Genomic DNA, 22,270 nt, shown 5'->3' with positions numbered 1-22,270 from the left:
TTGTACGATTAAATTAAATTAATGATTACATCATTTCTGAAAGTATCTGATTAAATTAATGATTACATTGGCAAAGTAATCATGATTACATCTGATTACAATGAATTTAAAAACAAAACATTTTGAATGATGTGAATAAATAAACGTTTAATATAACTATAGCATTTTTGAGAATGTATTTTATTTGGTTCAATTATAAAATGATAACTTCAAATTAAACATCATCTATTTAAATAAACACCAAATTTCACTACATATATATACATTACACTTGATCACCAATGATCTCTAAATTATTTTGAATTAAATTTAATAAAGATATATCATAATCAAGAGTTTTTTTGTTTGTCTTCTGACCTCTTTCATAATTTATATGTATTCCAAGTTGCAGTTTGTGGAAGTTTAAATATGGATGAAATAAAGTTACATTTGTTCCAGTTAAAACTATGTTAAATTTTAATAGAAATGTTTAATCAAATTGTAAACAATATGTATTAAAGTATTAAAAACCATTGCATTTTACACGTCCAGTCCAAATACAAAAAAAAGTTTAAACAACATATTTGTCCAACTTTTAATTTAGTTTGTGCTAATTAGATAAATTTTTATGTCTGATTTATCTTTTATCATATATATTTCCCTACAGCTATACTCAATTGGTAATTGCAATAAAAACAAACCTTAATTAGTCTCCTACCTGTCAATTCAAAGTTGACAAAAATCACAAAAATTAACAAAAGATTATAATTCAGGGTTAAAGAAAAGTATTACTTAAATATATAACAGTTATTATCAAATATTAATATGAAGATCATTATAAAACGATGAATATACATGTATGTACAATATCTTTTACCAAGATAAAAGGTATATAATTGTATTATATGTCTCTGCTTAGGCTAATGATAACTTTTCAATACTGTAACAGTTTATTTTTTACTGAAGTAGACAAGCTTAAAGTAACCAAACCATTTTAGTATGTTAAAAATTTATCAAATATGAACAAAGAGGTTCATTTAATGACCAAAAACACAATTTTAGATTTTTTTCATTGTAATCAGAATGTAATCAAAAAGTAATCATGATTACAGGGTATTTTGAAAAGTAATTGATTAAATTAAATTACATGTAATCAGATTTTTGGCTGATTAATGATTACACTGATTACTTGAAAATTTGTAATCAATTACAGCTGATTAACGATTACAATTACAATTACCCCAAGTCAGTTGTCAATGGAAAAATTTCCATAAGAAACCAAAGAAAGTATGTGTTAACAACCATACGTCATCGTACGACCTTAAACAATAACCGATAAAATAAAAATGTAAAAGGTTTTGCATAAAAATGGAGAGCAAAAATATAGAACAAAGGACTTACTGAGCGTTTGAATCATATGTCTTTAGCAGCTTTAAACACATTTGTTTGTGAACAATTGAGTGCTGACTATAAGAATGACAATAGTATTGCGGGTTTGCTTGTTTTGGTTTTTTTTTCGGGGGGGGATAAGTTAAAGCGAGGTTACAGTGAAAGTTTTAAGCTTGGAATAGTTTCCCGTAAGATTTAAAAGATGTATTTTAAAAGAAAAATGTATCTTATAGCTATTAAGAATCACTTGCTGTATCTGTAAGATATTTTCAACATTTTTTTTTGTCTGAAGGATTTATCAGGTATTTTTTTTCGAAAACCTAGTACACACTAACAAAACAAAGATTTCTTAGCTTTTTCATTTCAAAATTCCAAAATAGCTTGTTAGCTAAACCGTGAGGTCATTGTTAGGTAAGGTAAAGTACCCTCCTTTCGAAGTAGCCTGGTCCTACAGACAGAAAGATGTGTCATTTGTCGGACTAGTCTACTCTTAAAGTAGGGTAGTTTACATAACTTACAATGACTTTTCTGTTCAGCAAGCAAGATAACCAAAGTAATCCCTTTGTCTACACACTCATTGAAATTGGCTGTAATATTGCAAAAGTTCAAGTGATTGGGGCAAACTTACCGAGTAAAAAAAATCAAGTTACAACGAATCATTCAAATACAAAAATACGAGTTGCAGCCTTTGGTTATCTATTTTAAAATAATTGTATACGGATAAAGTTATGAAAGGCAGCAGGGTCACCTGGGTGAGGAGTCCATGTCATCTGAAATAAATGCTAAGCATATATCTAGATAGCGACAGATAACCATGACATTAAAAAACTCTCTTCTTTTCGATTTTTTTCGAACAAATTGACACATAAAATGAATTATATAGTATTGTGGAATGTTTAACTTGTGTTCAATTCATTGGTTACACCTTTTACTAGAATAACAATCCTGTCAAGTATGAGCTGGGTAAAATATTTCAGAAAAGAAGATGGAAATGTGAAAGTTTCATTGCGTCAGTACAACAGCATACGAACAGCTAACAGGCCTCGTCAGGGTGGAAGCTAAAAAGTCCACGAAAATTTGATTTAAAACCTTTTTTTCGTTCCAACAAAGTTAATGATATTTTGTTGAGGATTTAACCATCTACGACAACAAGATTTTTTTTTATAGAATTTACAGCTCTTCTATAAATACATGCAAAGCAAACCTTGATTAAATTGCTTGCTATGATTGTTTGGATGGTTGTAAACGACAGGTAAGTAGTATGTTTACTATATACTAGAATTTGTTTGGACAATAAACATTAACCTCAATTCCTGTCAGTTTGTATTTGTCCAATCAAATCCCAGATTGTATTGAAACTCCGCCTACCTATTGTTTGAAAATATCCTTGGAGCAAACATAGCAAGCAAGTCAATCAAAGTTATTTTTTGCATGCTTTTAAAGAAGAGTTTTACTATATAATGCAAAGAAGCGTTTAAGTCTTTCGCCAAAAAATACTATCAATTTCTTTTTGTCCTATGTAAACATCCGTACCATTTCCTTCCATTCATGATCATTAAATTGAACTGTAAAATATTTCTTGGTACCTTCTTAATTCCTTTATAAGTCTTATGTAAACATAATTATGACAATAACTATTGTGAGCACAAGATTCACTGCACACTTTTAATTAAAGTTCTGCTTAATCAAACATTAAAATGTGAACTTAAGTTTTGAGACTTTTTTAATCGACACGATTGGGATTTTTGCATATGAGAACATGGTTTATCTAATAGTTGAAAATGCGGCTTTGAACTAGCTTTCAGTACCTGTGAGCATTTGTTGTTCAATAATGTGTGTCTTTGTGTTATTATTTTTGTGATAAATTGTTGTGTTGCTACACCACTGTAACAATGAAGGAGGAAATGGGGGGGGAGGGGGGGGGTTGAGTAAGTGCGGAGCGCTAACAAACATGTCTATGCAGCATGGGCTTTGATCATTGTTGAAGCATCAATGTAAGGGGCATTTAATATCTTAATAAAACTATTTTTATTTCAGATAGTATATATTGTTATCTGATATTGGACGAAAGAGGTTGCCCTGTTATGTAATTGTGTAATATAAGTAACGATCATTTGAAAACACATATTAAACAGCCAAATGGATGCACAAGAGCTAAAATAGGAGTCATAGATAGATCCTATTGACAATAATTATCTGCCCAATTTTATTGATTTTGTAACATTTGTTTCAAATATGAGCAACTTCTTATCCAAAATCACCAGCACCGTATCAGGACCCACCAGCACAATGACAGGACACACCAGCACAGTATCAGGACACGAATAAATTGAAAAAATGCTAAATTTTAATAAATTGCAATGTTTTTTCACAAAATAGTTTTGTCGTGTGGATTGCGGTATAGAAAGCGGACTCTATGAGCATTTTTGTTTTATTTTTTCAGTTCGAGATTTTCTGAAAATGAGCATTTTTGTGTTACGCTTACTGAAACAGTTTAGAGGGTCAACTTTTTAATGGTTTACATATGAACCCATAAGAAACAAAATTGAAAAATCTCAACCGTTTTCTTCCATTTTTTATGAGTGAAAACGTCAAAAATCATTATTTTCGTCTTTGTTTATATTTTTTCATTGATCACCAGCACCCGTCAGGACCAAATCACCAGCACAGTACGTTCTCTCGCAGGACAACCATACCCACCGTGGAAATGAAAGCATACAATTGCCATTTAATCATAGATATCGAAGCATGTTACTTTGTAATAACAGTTTAATCTTGTATATCGCTGCCCAAACTAAGATATCAACACAACCAGTCACTACTTAATCTAAGATATCGACACGTACACTCACTACTCAATTGTTATAGACTCAGTCGATGATCTCGGATAAATTATACTTTAATAATGTTCATTTGTTGTTATAGACCCAGTCGACGTTCTCGGAAACCAGTAGTATTGGGGATACAAAGCAACTGGTTACAGATGAAGGTGACAAAAATGGCCAAGAACAAAGTAGTATGCCGATGACAAGTATCAACATGATCAATTCAATTGTAGGGTCAGGGGTTATAGGTATGTACAGACAACAATGTAGAAGTTCTAATATGCAAAATTAACCTCGAGACGAAAAGGCCCTTGTCAAATAGTAAAATCAAAAGCTCCAACTCATCACAACATCAAACGAATGAAAAACAACTATCAGTACAGTATTTCCTTATGTAGAGCATTGTCGATTGAACCTGATTTTATAGTTAATTAAACCTCACAAAATTATTGGAAGCACTACGAACCTGTTCAAAGACAAAAGTTCTGCCCTACCTTGCTTACCTCAAGCTCCTCCTCCCTTATTCTGATCGACCCACATTGAAGAACATGTACTTTACATCATTGGCTGTAAAATATTCGGCTTTTGGGTGTTCCTAATGACCGTAAATCAAGAAAAAACATTGAATCATATAACACCATGCACAACGAATTTTTAACGATTGCATTTTATACACTGAAATATAACAAATCACTTGCTATTTATATAAAAACTAAGAAAGGGTGCATCCTATAAAATGTCTGCAACATGCAGTAGTATACCTTTGTTCGATAGTCATAAATCGATCATCGAAAACAATGCCGGGTTTCAATTTTAAACCGACGGAAACACATCAACTATAATAGGAAAAAATTGAAACAACAAAACACTGAACTGGAAGAATAACAACATACGTCATCGCAACGATCTGCATAGAAACAAAACTATGATTCAGCATGATGTTTGTCGTTATTTTACAATTACTATTTGAAATATTAATTAAGTTGGTACATCGCGACAATCCTTTGATAATGCATTCGATCGTTACCATCAAAGTATTAATTGTAAATTAAGATTGGTGGAATATTTCCAGATTTGTTTCATACATACAACCATTAAGGAGTTCCCTGTTATTCTTAATATATATTAATACTACAAAGAAAACCCGACAATGACTTCAAAATGAGCCGCGGAATACATTTAGACGATTCAGATTTTATACCATCGTGTTTCATGTATTTTATTTGCTTTTTACATCATATGCAATTTATTGAGTGAGTAAGTTGGTTGATAAATCTACTTTAACGTTTCCGTATTTCCTGTAGCGTAAGATTCCGGAAATCGAATGGGTCTGACTTCTTAGATAAAGACGAGTTACAGCCGGATTATCTACAGCATTACTATCAATCAAAGTCTTAAAAATAAAAGCCTTTTATGTTTGTTATGGGTCAGTTTGTCTGAAATTGTTAATAATGATCAAATTTTGTATTTGAATCACCCGGTCTGAAACAATATTAGATATTTAATAGCTGATATCTGTGACAATATATTAAAATGATATTTTTAAGTCATGTATATACACATCAAACAATATTAGATATTTCATAGCTAATATCTGTGACAATATATTAAAATGATATTTTTAAGTCATGTATATACACATCTAACACCTCAGATACATTCGTGAGGAAAATATGATAGCAAAAACAAAAGACAAAAGAATAATGTTAAACGGTTTTCAAAAGACAAAACAATAATGTTAAACGGTTTACATACCGGAAAATTCTTGTGAAAAGATTTAACCAGATGATGAAAAAGGATCAAGTAATTAAATAAATTATTTAAAGTAGAAATATTGCAAGGGTCCATAAAGACAAATAAAGGCAACAGTAGTATACCGCTGTTCAAAACTCATAAATCCATGGACAAAAACAAAAAAGTCCATCTAATTAACAAAAAAGTCCATCTAATTAGTATTACGTCATTCAATTGTCAACTGTAGTTTACCAAGGTTTAAATCTATAATATTACACATGAATATAAAATACAAATTAAAACTGAGAAAAATGTCAAGCTGACCTTTCCATATCAATGTTGTAACAGTATTTAGAAGATCATGAAGATAAAATGCACCGAGGGAATCACATAACACACTATTACCAATGTCATTTCAACTGCTCGGGCGGAGCTTACGTTTTAATTTGCATAAGAACAGTCTATTTGAAGATGTGTGTGATTATGATGATTGCTGTTATAATTGTTATTGATTTCTAATCACCTATCAGTGCCATCAAAGGAATTTACAAAAGAATGCCTAGACACTTCATTGATGAGTTTATCCTAAAACACCTATCTATAGATGGAATGGTTTATTATGAGCGAAACGTTTAAACTCCGCCCAGTCAAGTGAAATAAATTGAGTAATATTTAATGTCAATTTGATCTTTCCACATAAAGGTTACAGTATTTTAAAAGTAGAATAACAAAAATACCGAGCTCAAACTAAAATCAAAATCGGACTCTATCAAACCTGGGACTATTAAAAGTCCCAGATCAAACGGCAAAATCAAAAGCACAAATACATAAAACGAATGGAAAACAACTGATATACCCCAAACTTGCCATATCAGAATTCTCTGTTTATTGCAACTGGTCTGATCATTTTAACTTGTTCAGCAAAGACTTTGTATAATTGACTGTAAAGATGAGAGCCAACGAAATTGCAAATACGGGACACAGTATTCATTAGTTCTACTCATCTGAACTTTAATCTTTCTTTCGAAGTGTAGTGAATTGCATGGCCACAAAGACAAATGAAAGAATAGCACTCCTTTCTAATTTTCCTCAATGACAAACCTCTTGATATATACATCAGAGACACACTTAGCATGTATTTCTTGCTCAGTTTTAATTTGTTATCTCAAATATCTGATGAAAAGAAAATTATTTAAAGACAATTATTTTAATTCCCTGGCTGTGGTCTATTGATGTGCATAAAATGATAAAAGATCAGAAAATTGATCAACCAACACCAGTTACTTATAGATAAAATATTAGGTTTGACGACTTAGTTAAAACAACCGGAGAAGAATATATAATATCCGTTTATTGATTTTTGCCTACAAACAATTAGTAATACAAGTAAAGTATTTCTGATAATGGGACGAGGTCACGCAGAAAATGTCTGGTGGATTGTTTTAAATCATTTTACAAATCGATACAATGACATAATATGTCTGTGATGGATCAAACTGTTCATCTAAAAAGAGCATTACAATATTCATCAAAGAAATGATCAAATAGACCACAAATTCATTGTCCTGAGACGTGTTTGTCTCCAAAGGCTGCTAATAAAATGTATTGCCTCGAAGGTATATCAATACAGTAAAATATGGACTCAGTTTTATTGGCACAGAAGTTCTCTTAGAAAAAACTCTATATGATATCACGAAACCTAACTAAAGCTTTCATTGACAACGTTCCTTTTTCAGAAAAAAGTATTTAAAACTTTTTGATCCCTTTTCATGTTCAATTTATTTTTAAATATTCGATCATCGATAAAGACTAGACATACATGTTGTTTTGATGCTAAGTTGGTTTTGGTAAGATTAACCAAAGATATCAAATTGGTCTCTCACAGAAATGTTCCTCGACAAATGTTTTTAAATAAAATGTTATATGGCGGTTTTATGAAATACGCTCAATATTTTTGAATCATTCAGTGACCAGTATTTTTTGGCAGCATGGTGATATAATCATTTGTAATTTTTACAGTTAGAAAGGGGTATATAACTCATGTCTATATTCACAACATCGAAGTTTCAAAATCAGTTCTTCTATTATTCTTGACATTAATACCAAAATGCAAGGAGCCAGTTCGACTAAGCTTTTAAATTTGCTATTGAAAATATATTTGTTCACCGGCTCTATGAGATGTGTTTTATGATTATTACTGTTCGCAATACTATTATGATTCAAATTATCCTCTTTAGCCTGTCCTGTATTGATTGTACTCACATATATCTATATTATTATGTAGTGTCATGTCCTTAGAGAATATTGTGATGCAAACTTCATCAATGTATTGACAACAATAATAGGATTGAATGTTGAAATATAAAATCAAAATGCACACTTTTTATTCATTTATCAGGTCTATACCAAGAACCAATTACACAAAACAATTTGTCATTTAATTTTGTTTTTGGAAAGAGTGTGTTTCGTTGTCGTCGGTTATAATCGTTTAAGATAGATATTTTTAATTAAGAGGAAGAAATATTAGATACAACTGCATTCCCTAGATGCCGATATAAATTTACTAGTGATATCGAAAAACAAGTGAAATAAATGGATAACTACTGTCATATTCAGATTAATATCAGACACTGTCAAATAAAGTAGTCTCCATTAGTAATTTCAATAAAATATAGTATCTAATTCCATTGAGTGTGTGAATAGAACAATATTGGATTGTGTCAGTGCTTTATTCACAGTCGGACAGACTATGTTGTCTACAAAAATGACATAAAAGCAACTTTAACAACTACATGTATATGCACATGATGTTTTTTTTGTCGATACACAGTTTTGATTTACCCAGCCAAACAGCCCAGTTAAATATACCATTTTGTATTACACTGTCATGTACCAGGTAAGTCCGGAATATGGTAGTTGTGATAAACAGTCCATTTCTATGCATGTTGTCGTCTGTTTTTGCTGCAGTTCAGTGTTTCTTTTGTTCCGTTGTTTCCTTCTTATATTTGATGTGTTTGCCTCAGTTTTGGTTTGTGACCCGGATTGTTTTTCGCTTTATCGATTCAGGTTAATTGAGCAGCAGTAAACCACTGTTGCCTTTATAAATAAAAGGAAACATAGATTGTATTGAACTACACCAAAAACACACAACTAAAACGTTATCAACTGAAAGAAGGCATGGATGGAATTTTTAAAATGACTAATCATGAAAAGAAAGCTATATAAATGATTATCTGTATAATTTCAACATTATGTATCTAAATATATATATTGTTGACAGTCGATACGGTTCAAAGCTTTGACAAAACACATGGATATGCTTAGGGTTCAACTAGTTTATAAACTTAATGCTCAAATGCACAAAAACATGTATATTTGAAAGAAATTGGTATAAATCAAGATAATATATCCACCCATATTACACATTTATAGGCCAGTGTGATTGTATGATGAATTCCAAATGTCAATTTTTCTAATATAGAGACAAAAAACTGACAACTTGAATACTCAGATATATAGCACATCATTGCAGGATAGAGATGCAAATCCCCTGATTTGATTCTGTTTTATATTTTACAGGAATACCGTATGCACTGAAGCAGTCAGGTTTTTTATTTGGAACATTTCTGCTGATTTTAGTTGCTGTTATCACAGGTAAGATAAACATTTAACAGGTAATATAATGCAGATAACAGTTGTAATCACAACTAGAATAACCACAGGTTTTTTGTTGGAAATAAATCTGTCGAGGTGATTTGCTTTTATACAATGTAACAGCTAGAGTGGTTAGAACTGATGAAAACTAAAAATTCATACTTTACAGAACAAGTGGTTGTATCGGACAAAACTAATGTCAAGAAAAATAAAACCTGTCTTAATCTGATAATATATGACTTTATTGGTAGGATAAGATCTATAGATTACACATTAATATTGGCGTTTCCTTTTATGTTCTGCTGTAAATGTCTTTGAATAAGGCTGTTGGACATAAACCGTATGTTTCATTGCGAGACAAAACACATTGGTGTTATTGATTAGCTGACTAACTGTTTCTAGTCATGATATCTTCGCGTTCATGTCTTAATCTTTCAGTACAACTTAGTTGTTCGTTATTTTCGTATTGTTTCTATAACAATAGAACAAGAATTAGAAAGGTGACTTAAAAATGATTTAGCCCTACAAGAAATATGTTCTGTTTTGTTTTGATCATAAAAATATGTATCTCTGTTGGATTCTTTTGTCAACAGGATATGACCATTAACAAATTTTCTAAGGGTATTTTATCATGAAAATAAGAAGATGTGACTCGAATAATACAATTATCCACCAAATACTAAAATGACTAAGATGTAAGCAACTATAGATCACCATACTGGCTTAGACTAGGTGCAACACCCATACCATAGATAATCCTTACATAACAAATGTGAAATAATTCAAACGAGAAATACAACTAATATCAAAGACGATCTAATAAATATCGAAACCAACATGCATGTCAAATAAATTGGTAATCTTCATGAGAAAGAAGAATTCAAAAACACAATATATTTTAGGTAACGTTACAAGTTATAACCACACTCCCAAATGGTGACATTGAACTTTAAAAGTACGAGGATCTACTTTGGGTAAATATCAGATCAGGACTATGATCTCAGATGTTTTGAAATGTTTTAGTCTCTCTTTCACGTCGCACACCTGTTAAATTCTTTCGAGAAGTCAAATACGTTGGCAATGCATCATACATTAGTTGACTGGTAAATGAACTCTGTTTCAGAATTAATGATGTTGTGCATACATCATATTTGACATACATTTTCCTTTGCTTTTTACAGATTACTCTATTCTACTGTTAGTGCAAGGTGGCAAATTATCAAACACAGATACCTACCAAGTGAGTACACTTTTATATCATACTTAAACTTGCACTGATGCATTTCCAGGACTACTAAAACCAGTAAAGGACTCGATCATAACAAATAGTGTCTTTATTATTCAAGACTCATCAGGAAGACAACTAGCAGAAAATCAGATCATTACCATACTTAAGGTAGATAGGGTGTCTTCCTCCATCTTGGATTTTGAAATACTAGAAAACAAGGTCTTGATCTTTGATGAAAAGTGCAAATTTTTATAGTAGTAGGTAATTCATGTGTAAGAATTTTCATTGTAATATAGAAAATGCCATGTTTGATCATATTTATGATTGTATTTTACAAAAATAGGAATTCTTTTGTTTGATTCATTTTTTTCCAACTTTGTCAAATAAGGGGAGGCAACTCAAATGCAAGGGCAGATAATCCAGATAGTGTTACTTTTACAATAGAATGTGTTAGGAATTTACCCATTTTTACATGTAGCAAGAAAACGAGTTCGGTGACCCCATTTTTTCTTTTTCTTATCTGAAAGCATAATATTGAAGCTATCTTCTCATATTTTATCTCAAAATTCTATGGTGTGGTTTGCGTTTTATGGCGGAAAAATGGGTTTTCCATGCATAATCTATACAAAATCTTGACAATTTTGAACAACCTGTAGCGTGAAAATAAGTCCGGTGACCCATTCTTTTTATTAATGTTTTTAAACAAGCAGGATATGAACTACATTTTGGCAAATTATTTAAAGATTCTATGGATTATAATTTAGACACCCCATCTACCTTAAGCGCAAAATATCTTCTAAATATTTGTAGTATCCGTCTATGTATTGGTTATCAAAACTACAGAATCAACCCACCAAATACATTTTCATATCTTCTTTATGTAAGTGTTCAACTACTAATCTGTTTCCCTAAAGAGTATATCCAACAATTTATTTCTGACAGTGAGAATTTGTCCATTAAAGATATATAGGCTATTTTTTACCTTCGTAAATCAAATATGCAATAAAAAATATACCTTCATGTGCTACTTTTTGAGTAAAATGAGGTTGAAATTTCAGATATTTGCTCAAAATTCTGATTTGTGGACATACTTTTCCTCCCGACAGAACTTTTTTGTTTTAAAAGATAAACACAAGCTGTTTTTTGTTAAATTATTTTTAAGTTCTCTTTTATTCTTTAGTTTTCTATGTTGTGGCATGTGTACTATTGTGTTTCTGTTTGTCTTTTTCATTTTTAGCCATGGCGTTGTCAGTTTGTTTCAGATTTATGAGTTTGACTGTCCCTTTGGTATCTTTCGTCCCTCTTTTATATAAGTATCCTATAAATTTTTAAAATATTTTGTTTAGAAAGAACTAAAATTTATCAAATGATTATGAATGTAGAAAAATATTTTTTTATGTATATTTATCAAATTTAAAAAAATTGCATCATTGCCTTTTTTCATGAAATTAGGTACAAATAATCTTCATACGTAATCAAACCAAATGACATTTTAAAAAAGAGGGGTCGATGAACTCGTTTTCAAGTTAAATCAGTTTGAATGATAACAATCAGTCGAAAAATGCATCTTTTCCCGATATGTCACAGTTTGACGTCGCTAAAATAATGTCATTATCTCCCCTGTAACTGTATCATATGCCCCTAAACTAGTGCCCTGACTAAATTTGTAATTAAAGAACCAATTATTAGTCTTGTAAGAAAGCGTATGAATAAAATGGAAATATTTTTTTAAATGTTCAAATCAAATTTACTCCTGTATATTAGTAACCGGATGTTGTTGTTCATATCAAATCGATTGACAGTTTTGATTCTTCGACTCTCTTCACTAAACTTCCATACAATCTTATTGTTTACTATTCTATTTCATTGTCGTTCATTGTACATGTAAACACAAGAGCACAAATAAAAGTTTCGTCTTTTAGGGAAAAGGTATATATGTATATATGCTTTTCTTTGTTAACACTTTTATTCGTTTTTTTAATGATTAAGATGATAATACAATGTTGATAGCTGTACTCTATTTTTGACATTTTACCTATTGTGTCTTCTTTTGTTCACACAACGTAGTCCATATGATAGAAATGTATTGCGATTGTCATACAAGTGAGAGGTTTAGCTAATTATAAAACCAGTTTTAATCCACCATTTTCTACACAAGAGAAAACATTTATGTTGCACAATCACTGTGCCACTTCATGTCTTTATCACTTGGTACACTAGCAGGCATTTGGTTTAACATATATGTTTTTAAATTATCGTCTGATGGATACTATACTACATGCCAGGAAATCTGAAACCTTTTAAGTGTTTTGAAAATGTTAAACAAAAGGGATCAAAGAACAAAAGAAAATTACGGATTACAAACATAGGAAGGAATAATTTGAATGAATTCGAGTAATGGGTGCGTGTTATTATGCGATAATGTATTAACTTCTTTATTTTCTCTAATGACTTTAATGCAATTGCTCCATCATGCCTTTTCTATTTTCAAAGCTGGTGGTGGAAACTATAAAGTGCGCGTCAAGTTAACCTATTTTTCAGCAGATAGCTAATTTGTATTGATTGTTTCATTTTATTCCTTTAATTATCGTAAAACAAATCTGAACTCACGAATTATTAGGTTTTATCTTCAATACCATATAATGACATTAACTGTAATTGATTGAATGAATTAATCAGTATCTTTGTATGAAGTGCAATGTTCTTTGATTTGCGTTTGAACTTCATAGAAATCACAGTGCAAACAAAATCGTTTAGTGACACGGATAACCTGATGTCAACAAGTTGACAGTTATGAGTTGGTTGACCGTTCTGGAACATCTGTTTCACATATGACAACAGTTAGATGTGTTCCTAGACGTAAACTTCTAAAACTGTCTCAACCACAAATAAGCCTGGATTTTTATGTAGTTACTCAGTCTTTTGTTTGCTATGTTGTGTTTTTTTGTAATGTTATTTAGTCTTTTTGATTTTATGGCATTATTAGTTTGATTGAAGAAAAAACCCGAACAAATCAAGAACCTCATCATATATGGTTTGTCTACCTGTAGAATTTGGATGTTAATGTCAGATGTTTTATCATCCAGAGGACAAGAGTTCATCCCTGGTCTTCAGTATTCTATGCAGTGTTGTGATGATTTGTTCATCTTTTTCATATAGAACTTATGCATTGTAGGAACTATTTCTTAAACAGGTTATGAACAAAACCGAAAATAAAACGCTGGTTATTTGCCTATCAATCTTACTATTTAAAAAAAATGGAAACATTTGTTAGTCGTAGATAGAAAATAAATCAAATGAAAATCGACTGAATTCCAACATTATTATATTCACCGATATACTGGTATTATTCATCTTTTATATCATAATCTTATACATTGATATTCTGCCATTTGAAAACACCTACAATTACTACATTGTATCATTTTTCATTCCGGACTTATTTGTAGTCTGAGCTGTAAGCATCGTATCCTCTAGGGAAATATAAAGTGTATAATACCAACAGGATTCCAATCAACTCATATATATCATCAATTTGCTTTTCCCGTTTTATTCACATTAGTGTCAGTTTCTTATCACATGAAGATATAGATTACCATCATAATTCGTCTTACAGCCAGTGTCAAGTGATTTAGTTAACATAAGATATATATTACCCCTAAACACCGTCTTACATCTAGTGTCTAGTGATTTAGTTAACATAAGAGACTGTTCGATCCTCCGACATGTCTAACATTAATTGAGCTTTCCAGCCATTCACATTATCTACAGACATGTCTAACATAAATTGAGCCTTCGAACCATTCACATTATCAACAGACATGTCTAACATAAATTGAGCCTTCCAGTCATTCACATTATCAGACATGTCTAACATTAATTGAGCCTTCCCCCCATTCACCTACAGACATGTCTAACATTAATTGAGCCTTCCAGCTATTCACATTATCTACAGACATGTCTAACATTAATTGAGCCTTCCAGCCATTCACATTATCTACAGACATGTCTTACATTAATTGAGCCTTCCAGCCATTCACATTATCAACAGACATGTCTAACATAAATTGAGCCTTCCAGCCATTCACATTATCAACAGACATGTCTAACATTAATTGAGCCTTCGAGTCATTCACATTATCTACAGACATGTCTAACATTAATTGAGCCTTTCAGCTATTCACATTATCTACAGACATGTCTAACATTAATTGAGCCTCCCAGCCATTCACATTATCTACAGACATGTCTAACATAAATTGAGCCTTCCAGCCATTCACATTATCTACAGACATGTCTAACATTAATTGAGCCTCCCAGCCATTCACATTATCAACAGACATGTCTAACATTAATTGAGCCTCCCAGCCATTCACATTATCAACAGACATGTCTAACATAAATTGAGCCTTCAAGTCATTCACATTATCAACAGACATGTCTAACATTAATTGAGCCTCCCAGCCATTCACATTATCAACAGACATGTCTAACATAAATTGAGCCTTCAAGTCATTCACATTATCAACAGACATGTCTAACATTAATTGAGCCTCCCAGCCATTCACATTATCAACAGACATGTCTAACATAAATTGAGCCTTCAAGTCATTCACATTATCAACAGACATGTCTAACATTAATTAAGCCTTCAAGTCATTCACATTATCAAACATGTCTAACATTAATTGAGCCTTCCAGCCATTCACATTATCTACAGACATGTCTAACATTAATTGAGCCTTCCAGCCATTCACATTATCTACAGACATGTCTAACATTAATTGAGCCTTCCAGCCATTCACATTATCTACAGACTTGTATAACATTAATTAAGCCTTCGAGTCATTCACATTATCTACAGACATGTCTAACATTAATTGAGCCTTCGAGCCATTCACATTATCTACAGACATGTCTAACATTAATTGAGCCTCCCAGCCATTCACATTATCTACAGACATGTCTAACATTAATTGAGCCTTCCAGCCATTCACATTATCAAACATGTCTAACATTAATTGAGCCTTCCAGCCATTCACATTATCAGACATGTATAACATTAATTAAGCCTTCGAGTCATTCACATTATCTACAGACATGTCTAACATTAATTGAGCCTTCCAGCCATTCACATTATCTACAGACATGTCTAACATAAATTGAGCCTCCCAGCCATTCACATTATCAACAGACATGTCTAACATTAATTAAGCCTTCGAGCCATTCACATTATCTACAGACATGTCTAACATTAATTGAGCCTCCCAGCCATTCACATTATCTACAGACATGTCTAACATTAATTGAGCCTTCCAGCCATTCACATTATCAAACATGTCTAACATTAATTGAGCCTCCCAGCCATTCACATTATCAACAGACATGTCTAACATAAATTGAGCCTTCCAGCCATTCACATTATCTACAGACATGTCTAACATTAATTGGGCCTTCCAGCCATTCACATTATCTACAGACATGTCTAACATTAATTAAGCCTTCCAGCCATTCACATTATCTACAGACTTGTCTAACATTAATTAAGCCTTCCAGCTATTCACATTATCTACAGACTTGTATAACATTAATTAAGCCTTCCAGTCATTCACATTATCAACAGACATGTCTAACATAAATTGAGCCTTCGAGCCATTCACATTATCTACAGACATGTCTAACATTAATTGAGCCTTCCAGCTATTCACATTATCTACAGACTTGTATAACATTAATTAAGCCTTCCAGTCATTCACATTATCAACAGACATGTCTAACATAAATTGAGCCTTCGAGCCATTCACATTATCTACAGACATGTCTAACATTAATTGAGCCTTCCAGCCATTCACATTATCAAACATGTCTAACATTAATTGAGCCTTCCAGCCATTCACATTATCTACAGACATGTCTAACATTAATTGAGCCTTTCAGCCATTCACATTATCTACAGACATGTCTAACATTAATTGAGCCTTTCAGCCATTCACATTATCTACAGACATGTCTAACATTAATTAAGCCTTCCAGCCATTCACATTATCTACAGACATGCCTAACATTAATTAAGCCTTCGAGTCATTCACATTATCTACAGACACGTATAACATTAATTGAGCCTTTCAGCCATTCACATTATCTACAGACATGTCTAACATTAATTAAGCCTTCCAGCCATTCACATTATCTACAGACATGCCTAACATTAATTAAGCCTTCCAGCCATTCACATTATCAACAGACATGTCTTACATAAATTAAGCCTTCGAGTCATTCACATTATCAACAGACATGTCTAACATAAATTAAGCCTTCGAGTCATTCACATTATCTACAGACATGTCTAACATTAATTGAGCCTTCCAGCCATTCACATTATCAACAGACATGTCTAACATTAATTGTGCCTTCCAGCCATTCACATTATCAACAGACATGTCTTACATTAATTAAGCCTTCCAGCCATTCACATTATCAACAGACATGTCTTACATAAATTAAGCCTTCGAGTCATTCACATTATCTACAGACATGTCTTACATAAATTAAGCCTTCAAGTCATTCACATTATCAACAGACATGTCTAACATTAATTGAGCCTTCCAGCCATTCATATGATCTACAGACATGTCTTACATCAATTTAGCCTTCCAGCCATTCACATTATCTACAGACATGTCTAACATTAATTAAGCCTTCCAGCCATTCACATTATCTACAGACATGTATAACATTAATTAAGCCTTCGAGTCATTCACATTATCTACAGACATGTCTAACATTAATTGTGCCTTCCAGCCATTCACATTATCTACAGACATGTCTAACATTAATTGAGCCTTCCAGCCATTCACATTATCTACAGACATGTCTAACATTAATTGAGCCTTCCAGCCATTCACATTATCAACAGACATGTCTAACATTAATTGAGCCTTCCAGCCATTCACATTATCTACAGACATGTCTAACATTAATTGAGCCTTCCAGCCATTCACATTATCAACAGACATGTCTAACATTAATTGTGCCTTCCAGCCATTCACATTATCAGACATGTCTAACATAAATTAAGCCTTCGAGTCATTCACATTATCTACAGACATGTCTAACATAAATTAAGCCTTCGAGCCATTCACATTATCAAACATGTCTAACATTAATTGAGCCTTCCAGCCATTCACATTATCTACAGACATGTCTAACATAAATTAAGCCTTCCAGCCATTCACATTATCTACAGACATGTCTTACATAAATTAAGCCTTCGAGTCATTCACATTATCAACAGACATGTCTAACATTAATTGAGCCTTCCAGCCATTCACATTATCTACAGACATGTCTAACATTAATTGAGCCTTCGAGTCATTCACATTATCAACAGACATGTCTTACATAAATTAAGCCTTCCAGCCATTCACATTATCAACAGACATGTCTTACATTAATTGAGCCTCCCAGCCATTCACATTATCAAACATGTCTAACATTAATTGAGCCTTCCAGCCATTCACATTATCAACAGACATGTCTTACATAAATTAAGCCTTCGAGTCATTCACATTATCAACAAACATGTCTTACATAAATTAAGCCTTCGAGTCATTCACATTATCAACAGACATGTCTAACATTAATTGAGCCTTCGAGCCATTCACATTATCTACAGACATGTCTAACATTAATTGAGCATCCCAGCCATTCACATTATCTACAGACATGTCTAACATTAATTGAGCCTTCCAGCCATTCACATTATCAAACATGTCTAACATTAATTGAGCCTCCCAGCCATTCACATTATCAACAGACATGTCTAACATAAATTGAGCCTTCCAGCCATTCACATTATCTACAGACATGTCTAACATTAATTAAGCCTTCGAGTCATTCACATTTTCTACAGACATGTCTAACATTAATTGAGCCTTCCAGCTATTCACATTATCTACAGACTTGTATAACATTAATTAAGCCTTCGAGTCATTCACATTATCTACAGACATGTCTAACATTAATTGAGCCTTCGAGCCATTCACATTATCTACAGACATGTCTAACATTAATTGAGCCTCCCAGCCATTCACATTATCTACAGACATGTCTAACATTAATTGAGCCTTCCAGCCATTCACATTATCAAACATGTCTAACATTAATTGAGCCTTCCAGCCATTCACATTATCTACAGACATGTCTAACATTAATTGAGCCTTCTAACCATTCACCTACAGACATGTCTAACATTAATTGTGCCTTCCAGCCATTCACATTATCTACAGACATGTCTTACATAAATTAAGCCTTCGAGTCATTCACATTATCAACAGACATGTCTTACATAAATTAAGCCTTCCAGCCATTCACATTATCTACAGACATGTCTAACATTAATTGAGCCTTCGAGTCATTCACATTATCTACAGACATGTCTAACATTAATTAAGCCTTCGAGTCATTCACATTATCTACAGACATGTCTAACATTAATTGAGCCTTCGAGCCATTCACATTATCTACAGACATGTCTAACATTAATTGAGCCTCCCAGCCATTCACATTATCAAACATGTCTTACATAAATTAAGCCTTCGAGTCATTCACATTATCTACAGACATGTCTTACATAAATTAAGCCTTCGAGTCATTCACATTATCAACAGACATGTCTTACATAAATTAAGCCTTCGAGTCATTCACATTATCAACAGACATGTCTAACATTAATTGAGCCTTCCAGCCATTCACATTATCTACAGACATGTCTAACATTAATTGTGCCTTCCAGCCATTCACATTATCAACAGACATGTCTTACATAAATTAAGCCTTCGAGTCATTCACATTATCTACAGACATGTCTAACATTAATTGTGCCTTCCAGCCATTCACATTATCTACAGACATGTCTAACATTAATTGAGCCTTCTAACCATTCACATTATCTACAGACATGCCTAACATAAATTAAGCCTTCCAGCCATTCACATTATCTACAGACATGTCTTACATAAATTAAGCCTTCGAGTCATTCACATTATCAACAGACATGTCTTACATAAATTAAGCCTTCCAGTCATTCACATTATCTACAGACATGTCTAACATAAATTGAGCCTTCCAGCCATTCACATTATCTACAGACATGTCTTACATAAATTAAGCCTTCGAGTCATTCACATTATCAACAGACATGTCTTACATAAATTAAGCCTTCCAGCCATTCACATTATCTACAGACATGTCTAACATTAATTGAGCCTCCCAGCCATTCACATTATCAACAGACATGTCTAACATAAATTGAGCCTTCAAGTCATTCACATTATCAACAGACATGTCTAACATTAATTGAGCCTCCCAGCCATTCACATTATCAACAGACATGTCTAACATAAATTGAGCCTTCAAGTCATTCACATTATCAACAGACATGTCTAACATTAATTAAGCCTTCAAGTCATTCACATTATCAAACATGTCTAACATTAATTGAGCCTTCCAGCCATTCACATTATCTACAGACATGTCTAACATTAATTAAGCCTTCGAGTCATTCACATTATCTACAGACATGTCTAACATTAATTGAGCCTTCCAGCCATTCACATTATCTACAGACATGTCTAACATTAATTGAGCCTTCCAGCCATTCACATTATCTACAGACTTGTATAACATTAATTAAGCCTTCGAGTCATTCACATTATCTACAGACATGTCTAACATTAATTGAGCCTTCGAGCCATTCACATTATCTACAGACATGTCTAACATTAATTGAGCCTCCCAGCCATTCACATTATCTACAGACATGTCTAACATTAATTGAGCCTTCCAGCCATTCACATTATCAAACATGTCTAACATTAATTGAGCCTTCCAGCCATTCACATTATCAGACATGTATAACATTAATTAAGCCTTCGAGTCATTCACATTATCTACAGACATGTCTAACATTAATTGAGCCTTCCAGCCATTCACATTATCTACAGACATGTCTAACATTAATTAAGCCTTCGAGCCATTCACATTATCTACAGACATGTCTAACATTAATTGAGCCTCCCAGCCATTCACATTATCTACAGACATGTCTAACATTAATTGAGCCTTCCAGCCATTCACATTATCAAACATGTCTAACATTAATTGAGCCTCCCAGCCATTCACATTATCAACAGACATGTCTAACATAAATTGAGCCTTCCAGCCATTCACATTATCTACAGACATGTCTAACATTAATTGGGCCTTCCAGCCATTCACATTATCTACAGACATGTCTAACATTAATTAAGCCTTCGAGTCATTCACATTATCTACAGACATGTCTAACATTAATTGAGCCTTCCAGCTATTCACATTATCTACAGACTTGTATAACATTAATTAAGCCTTCCAGTCATTCACATTATCAACAGACATGTCTAACATAAATTGAGCCTTCGAGCCATTCACATTATCTACAGACATGTCTAACATTAATTGAGCCTTCCAGCCATTCACATTATCAAACATGTCTAACATTAATTGAGCCTTCCAGCCATTCACATTATCTACAGACATGTCTAACATTAATTGAGCCTTTCAGCCATTCACATTATCTACAGACATGTCTAACATTAATTAAGCCTTCCAGCCATTCACATTATCTACAGACATGCCTAACATTAATTAAGCCTTCCAGCCATTCACATTATCAACAGACATGTCTTACATTAATTAAGCCTTCCAGCCATTCACATTATCAACAGACATGTCTTACATAAATTAAGCCTTCGAGTCATTCACATTATCTACAGACATGTCTTACATAAATTAAGCCTTCAAGTCATTCACATTATCAACAGACATGTCTAACATTAATTGAGCCTTCCAGCCATTCATATGATCTACAGACATGTCTTACATTAATTTAGCCTTCCAGCCATTCACATTATCTACAGACATGTCTAACATTAATTAAGCCTTCCAGCCATTCACATTATCTACAGACATGTCTAACATTAATTGAGCCTTCGAGCCATTCACATTATCTACAGACATGTCTAACATTAATTGAGCATCCCAGCCATTCACATTATCTACAGACATGTCTAACATTAATTGAGCCTTCCAGCCATTCACATTATCAAACATGTCTAACATTAATTGAGCCTCCCAGCCATTCACATTATCAACAGACATGTCTAACATAAATTGAGCCTTCCAGCCATTCACATTATCTACAGACATGTCTAACATTAATTAAGCCTTCGAGTCATTCACATTTTCTACAGACATGTCTAACATTAATTGAGCCTTCCAGCTATTCACATTATCTACAGACTTGTATAACATTAATTAAGCCTTCGAGTCATTCACATTATCTACAGACATGTCTAACATTAATTGAGCCTTCGAGCCATTCACATTATCTACAGACATGTCTAACATTAATTGAGCCTCC

General features: G+C 32.6%; 1 protein-coding gene across 6 annotated transcripts in view; it reads left to right on the top strand.

Moving 5' to 3' along the window:
• Positions 1-22,270, top strand: part of LOC139513812 (putative sodium-coupled neutral amino acid transporter 11) — a 60,283-nt gene that overhangs the window by 16,286 nt on the left and 21,727 nt on the right. For all 6 annotated transcript variants that reach the window (XM_071302632.1, XM_071302631.1, XM_071302635.1 and 3 more), the window contains 3 exons: positions 4,294-4,441; positions 9,507-9,581; positions 10,763-10,821. In XM_071302632.1, the coding sequence (XP_071158733.1) occupies positions 4,294-4,441; positions 9,507-9,581; positions 10,763-10,821 (282 nt within the window). The remainder of the gene's footprint in view (positions 1-4,293; positions 4,442-9,506; positions 9,582-10,762; positions 10,822-22,270) is intronic.

Source organism: Mytilus edulis, chromosome 2 (assembly GCF_963676685.1).
Source record: "Mytilus edulis chromosome 2, xbMytEdul2.2, whole genome shotgun sequence".
NCBI lineage: Eukaryota > Metazoa > Mollusca > Bivalvia > Mytilida > Mytilidae > Mytilus > Mytilus edulis.
Note: the sequence above shows the minus strand (reverse complement) of the source record. Positions and strands in the feature narration are given on the sequence as shown.